Here is a 7,101-nt window from a genome sequence, read left to right on the forward strand (position 1 = left end):
ATGACCAATAAATCGTTCAATGGACATAAATGAATCCGTTTTTTGTTAGTTTTTTTACGTATAGCTAGTGCAAACAGTTTGGACGAGAAACACATTAGCACATTACCGAGAAACACATTAAGGACCAGGCTTATTTCTGACACTTGTTGTTTACAAGTTAAAATCAGTATTTTGTTGCTAGAAAATTACTTAGAACCCCCAAACATTATATATCTATTTTTTTTAGCAGAGACCCTAGAGAATAAAATGGAGATTGTTGCAATACTTTATGTCCCAAGGTATTTGCGCAGCGGTCCTATAAACACAATTTCTTTATAAAAATACACATTTTTGAATAAAAGAAAACCGTAAAGTTAGCCCAATTTTTTTCTATAACATGAAAGATAATGTTACGCTGAGTAAATAGATACCCAACATGTCATGCCTCAAAATTGCGCATGCTCATGGAAAGGTGACAAACATTGGCTATCTGCTGCCATGACACCGGTATTTAACGTCAAAGTATCGACGTAAAACTGAGATGGGTAGTCCGAAAGTGTTATACAAAAAGTGAATCAGCGCTAATGGGATAAAATCTCAGAAAGGCTCTGAAAGAGCTAACATTGCATCATATCATAAAATTCTGAATAAAATGTATGGATAAAAGTATAAATATATGGACTTGTGTTGATACTTGTGGGCCTGGAGTGTATCTGACCACAAGCAGTCCCTTCAACAATTGGAGTAATATATCTAGAATAAGCCAAAAAAAATCGCATCCTGTGGTCAGAATCGCAAAGTTAAAAATATATCTGTCTTCAATAAAAATATTATTCTCAAACATATATCTGTCTTCACTCTAAGAATCTAAAACCATTAATCAAAGAAAATAATCAGAACATGCGATCACAGTTGCAAGCAGGATATATATATACAGTAAAACCTTGGTTTGAGAGTAACTTGGTTTAAGAGCGCTTTGCAAGACAAGCAAAATTTTCAAATAAATTTTGACTTGATATACAAGCGATGTCTTGATATACAAGTAGTCTCAAGTCACAGCTGAGTATAAAAGAGAAGAGAGGCGCCTCTAAGTGTAGCAATATGGTTACATTTAATGAAGGTACAACATTTAGCAACTCACATGGTTGATGATTGGAACAGGCACATCTAAGTATGCAGGCATCCGGGGTAAAGCTGTCCACATAGACCGTCCTCCGCACCGCCATCTACGTCATCCCTTTCCATGCTGCCCCTCGCTTTCAGATCGCTTTACTGCAGGGTGGTCTTCCCGGTCAGGATTACAGACTGGCAGCTGGCGGTGCAGAAGATAGTCTATGTGGACAGCTTTACCCCAGATGCCTGCATACTTAGATGTGCCTGTTTTATTCATCAACCATGTGAGTTGCTAAAGGTTGTACCTTCAGTAAATGGAACCATATTGCTACACTTAGAGGCGTCTCTCTTCTCTTTGATACTCTGTAGCTCCTGCTGGATTTTGCTTCTAATCCCCTTATGGAAGCGGCTATTTGTGGATGGACAATTTATGGTTACACAACCTATCGCAATGCTATAATCTTTTTATATGGACTATAAACTGAATGATTTATGAATAAATGGTTGAGGAACGAATCATCTGAGTTTCCATTATTTCTTATGTGGAAAGTCGCTTTGATATAAGAGTGCTTTGGATTACAAGCATGTCTCCGGAACGAATTATGCTCGCAATCCAAGGTTTTACTGTATATATATATATATATATATATCTGCCTTCAATCCAAATCGCTGAACTCATCCAAAAATGATCTCAAAGAATTATTCATAAATTAGATAAAATCTTGTGATAAATCCCTGTGTTGCATATTTGATCAAAGTGTATATTAGTGTATAAAATCTATATATAAAAAAACCGCAATAATATGATATCTGTAAACCACAACAATTCAATAATTCATATATAAATATGTGTTAAAAAATCGGTGATGGTGAGAATCCCTAAGACCCCATTCACACTGGGGTGACCTGGTCGCCTGACAGTTCGCCGTAGGTCACCTGCCATAGAGAAGCTGTGGACCCGTTCTAATAGGAGCGACACAAGTCGCTCCGACTTAGAAAAAGGGTCCGGAGCTTCTTTGGGGCGACCCGGAGCGACCTGCATTAACTTCAATGATATGAAGTCCGTGCCGGCCGCTCCGAGGTCGCGGTGCGAGCTGCGCACCGCGACCTGTGAGGTCGCCCCGGCAAGTAGCGTCGCCCCAGTGTGAACGGGGTCTCAAACTGTGGGAATAAATGTATAACTGTATTAAATAAATAAATACTGAATAAATAAATAGATAGATGAAGTCCTTATGCAATAGGTAAAAGTCCTTGTGCAATATTTAAAGTGACTATAAGTGATCAAATAAAATACACAGTGCTCGAAATGAAGTGATCAATGGTGATTTTTCTTTAAAACAATTTGGTGAATTTCCAGTGATTTGATCCAAAGTGAGCAGAAATTGTTTAAGTGCAATGGCCGCTCACCTCATTGCACCATTAAAGGCGCTTTTTGCTGATATATAGCCCTGAGATATGAGTGCAGGATTTCCTTAATAGGCTTGTAGTTATGCTGGTATCCACTGTTACCGATATCGGCACCTAGTGACTCTTACTGCTTCCTCAATAGCCACCTTTCCAATGAATATTCCAGTGATCCCAGTGTACTCAAAGAAACATATTGGAATCCATAGTGAAGTATGTCATAAAATAGATATTTATTCAAACAATATATAGAGTACACATATTCATTGGAAAGGTGGCTATTGAGGAAGCAGTAAGAGTCACTAGGTACCGATATCGGTAACAGAGGATACCAGCATAACTACAAGCCTATTAAGGAAATCCTGCATTCATATCCCAGTGCTATATATCAGCAAAAAGCACCTTTAATGGTGCAATGAGGTGAGCGGCCATTGCACTTAAACAATTTCTGCTCACTTTGGATCACATCACTGGAAATTCACCAAATTGTTTTAAAGAAAAATCACCATTGATCACTTCATTTCGAGCACTATGTATTTTATTTGATCACTTATAGTCACTTTAAATATTGCACAAGGATTTTTACCTATTGCATAAGGACTTCATCTATCTATTTATTTATTCAGTATTTATTTATTTAATACAGTTATACATTTATTCCCACCGTTTGAGGGATTCTCACCATTACCGATTTTTTTAACACATATTTATATATGAATTATTGAATTACAGATATCATATTATTGCGTTTTTTTATATATAGATTTTATACACTAATTTACACTTTGATCAAATATGCAACACAGGGATTTATCACAAGATTTTATCTAATTTATGAATTATTCTTTGTTTTGGATTTGGATTGAAGGCAGATATATATATATATATATATATATATATATATATATATATATATATATCTTGCTTGTGACTGTGATCGCATGTTCTGATTCTTTTCTTTGATTAATGGTTTTAGATTCTTAGAGTGAAGACAGATATATGTTTGAGAATAATATTTTTTATTGAAGACAGATATATTTCTAACTTTGTGATTTTGACCACAGGATGCAATTTTTTTGGCTTATTCTAGATATTTTACTCCAATTGTTGAAGGGACTGTTTGTGGTCAGATACACTCCAGGCCCACTAGTATCAACACAAGGCCATATATTTATACTTTTATCCATACATTTTATTCAGAATTTTATGATATGATGTAATGTTAGCTCTTTCAGAGCCTTTCTGAGATTTTATCCCATTAGCGCTGATTCACTTTTTGTATAATAATTCTATTAGTATTTGGTGAAAAATACCAGAATTGGCTGCTGATAGTGGAGGACTTTGTCCTAATCTCATATCTACTATCTAAATAGAGGTTCACCATTCAGAATACATCTATAGCTCATCTAGAGTCCCTCTCAATCAAATACCCAAGTGGCAGCGCATATATCACCCCCCATTTTTTCTATAGTCCGGAAGTGGTTAACCTTTCAGTTTATCATTCGTTTGGCAGAAAATTTCCAAACTTGCTTTTCGTTTTTTCGGCTCAAAAACATCACAACTGATTACCGATTTGTGCCCATTAACTGTCCGAAAACGAACAAACTGCAAAAATGACTGAATTTTGGACGATTTTTCGTATAATGTATGGCCAGCATTAAAAGTACTCTGTTGTTTTACCACCGTTCGCTGAATGATTCATCGTTTTTATTACTTTGAATCAAGGTGTATCTATCGAAGTTCTGCCATCCAGTTCTGTTTCTTCTATGTGTTCCTGTTGCAACCAGGGCCAGCACCCGATCCATTCTCAGAGACAGCTGAGTAACAAAGGAGGTGAATCTATCCTGGAGCAGTACTCTATTCCAGTACAGTAAATATCTTCTAAGTGTGCACCATTTAGTAGAGTACACCCCTCACATTTTTGTAAATATTTTATTATACCTTTTCATGTGACAACACTGAAGAAATGACACTTTGCTACAATGTAAAGTAGTGAGTGTACAGCTTGTATAACAGTGTAAATTTGCTGTCCCCTTAAAATAACTCAACATAGTCATTAATGTCTAAAGTGCTGGCAACAAAAGTGAGTACACCCCTAAGTAAACATGTCCAAATTGGGCCCAAAGTTTCAATATTTTGTGTGGCCACCATTATTTTCCAGCACTGCCTAAACCCTCTTGGGCATGGAGTTCACCAGAGCTTCAAACTTTGCCAGTGAAGTCCTCTTCCACTCCTCCATGACGACATCACAGAGCTGGTGGATTTTAGAGACCTTGCGCCTCCTCCACCTTCCGTTTGAGGATGCCCTGCAGATGCTCAATAGGGTTTAGGTCTGTAGAAATGCTTGGAAAGTCGATCACCCTTACCCGCAGCTTCTTTAGCAAGGCAGCGGTTGTCTTGGAGGTGTGTTTGGGGTCGTTATGTTGCAATACTGCCCTGCGGCCCAGTCCCTGAAGGGAGGGGATCATGCTCTGCTTCAGTATGTCACAGTACATGTTGGCATTCATGGTCCCCACAGTGAACTGTAGCTCCCCAGTGCGGGCAGCACTCATGCAGCCCCAGACATGACTCTCCCACCACCATGCTTGACTGTAGGCAGGAGGACACACTTGTCCTTGTACTTCTTACCTGGTTGCTGCCACACATGCTTGACACCATCCGAACCAAATAAGTTTATCTTGGTCTCATCAGACCACAGGACATGGTTCCAGTAATCCATGTCCTTAGTCTGCTTGTCTTCAGCAAACTGTTTGCGGGCTTTCATGTGCAAAAGGCTTCCTTCTGGGGTGACAATCATGCAGAACAATTTGATGCAGTCCATGGTCTGAGCACTGACAAGCTGACTCCCCCCCCCCCCCACCCCTTCAACCTCTGCAACAATGCTGGCAGCACTCATACAACTATTTCCCAAAGACAACCTCTGGATATGACGCTGAGCATGTGCACTCAACTCCTTTGGTTGACCATGGTGAGGTCTGTTCTGAGTGAAACCTGTCCTGTTAAACCACTGTATGGTCTTGGCTACCGCACTGCAGCTCTATTTTAGGGTCTTGGCAATCTTCTTATAGCCTAGGTAATCTTTATGTAGAGCAACAATTCTTTTTTTTAAGATCCTCAGAGCTTTTTGCCATGAGGTGCCATGTTGATCTTCCAGTGACCAGTATGAGAGAGTGAGAGCAATAGCACCAAATTTAACACACCTGCTCCCCATAAACACCTGAGACCTTGTAACACTAACGAGTCACATGACACCGGGGAGGGAAAATGGCTAATTGGGCCCAATTCGGACATGTACACTTAGGGGTGTACTCAGTTTTGTTGCCAGCGGTTTAGACATTAATGACTGTGTGTTGAGTTATTTTGAGGGGACAGCAAATTTACACTCTCTTCTACAAGCTGTACACTCACTACTTTACATTGTAGCAAAGTGTCATTTCTTCAGTGTTGTCACATGAAAAGGTATAATAAAATATTTACATAAATGTGAGGGGTGTACTCACTTTTGTGAGATACTGTACATTGGTAATAGTCGGTGACGTCACTGGTGCATGCACATTGCACTCTGAAAGGACGGTGTTGTCCATTCAGAGCTCTATGTTGAAACCGGGACTCCTGTGCTCATGCGCGGGTGTAACATTATCGCAGCTTGGCCATTCAAACGGACAGAGCCCACGAACCTGGAAAGAAGACTGTGTGAAGCTGGAAGCCCTGGCAGCAGTGACAGTGTGTTGCTAGAGGGCTTTTTGATTTTCCCAAAGAATGGATTAGCAGAAATTCTACTTTGTCTCTACCTGGTTTGTCTAAATATATGATTCTTTCACCCTCTGTTTCAGTCGTATCTTTACATGTACAAGACCGTTCTGCGAATCAATAGTTATGTTTAATTTCTCCTAATATATACTTCCTGCACAAATAATTTATTATTCAAAAAGAGCTTTACCTACCTGAGGAAAATGCATTGTGAAATTTCTCCATAGGATACTTCAAAGCTTCATGAGCAAAGGGCATTTCTGGTTTACTGGAACAGTATGTGTCCAGCAAATTCCGGGAGTGGAAGCCATGTACATGGTAGAGTTTATGAGAGATGGGCTCCATCCTGTAATATTGTTATCTCTACTACAGCAATCTTCCAGTGTGTCTCCTATCTTCTGATGTCTGGGATAAATTCCACTTTTTAAATATCAATATGACTTTATTAGAATGTCACCCTATGTTTATACAATGTGACTCAAGTCATCATGCTTTGATGGCAGACATTCAAGTGACTGCATTGTGATAAGCCAACAAAGTAAAGTCACTTTTTTTTTTTGCTAGTTTTGGGAATTGAATAGACTTGATCCTCTATTAGACAAATTACTACATTACAAGTATAAAACATTTTTTTCTGTGCCCAAAATTTCTTGTGTGTTTTGCTTATGTAGCCAAGTCTTGGACTACAGAAACAAGGAGACAGTGGGCTGCATTCACAAAGCAGTATCTACCGTTTTAAGAAATGCAGTAAAATAGTGCTCCGCATTTTTCAAAAATGTTTTTGTCACTAAAATACCGCATGCAGTGTTTTGTCATGTTTTGCAGTATTTTTGTAGAAAAACACATCCAGAATTC

The 7,101-nt window shown here is 38.7% G+C and overlaps 1 protein-coding gene across 1 annotated transcript in view; it reads right to left on the reverse strand.

Moving 5' to 3' along the window:
* The window catches only part of LOC309568757 (nicotinamide N-methyltransferase-like), a 60,376-nt gene extending 53,719 nt beyond the window's left edge, over nucleotides 1-6,657 (reverse strand). The window contains exon 1 of the mRNA XM_082274528.1: nucleotides 6,441-6,657. Within this exon, the coding sequence (XP_082130654.1) occupies nucleotides 6,441-6,591 (151 nt within the window). The 5' untranslated portion in view covers nucleotides 6,592-6,657. The remainder of the gene's footprint in view (nucleotides 1-6,440) is intronic.
* Nucleotides 6,658-7,101: the final 444 nt, after the last annotated feature.

The sequence above is a fragment of the Pelophylax lessonae genome (genome assembly GCF_965119305.1).
Source record: "Pelophylax lessonae genome assembly, chromosome: 12".
In the NCBI taxonomy this organism is placed as follows: Eukaryota; Metazoa; Chordata; class Amphibia; order Anura; family Ranidae; genus Pelophylax; species Pelophylax lessonae.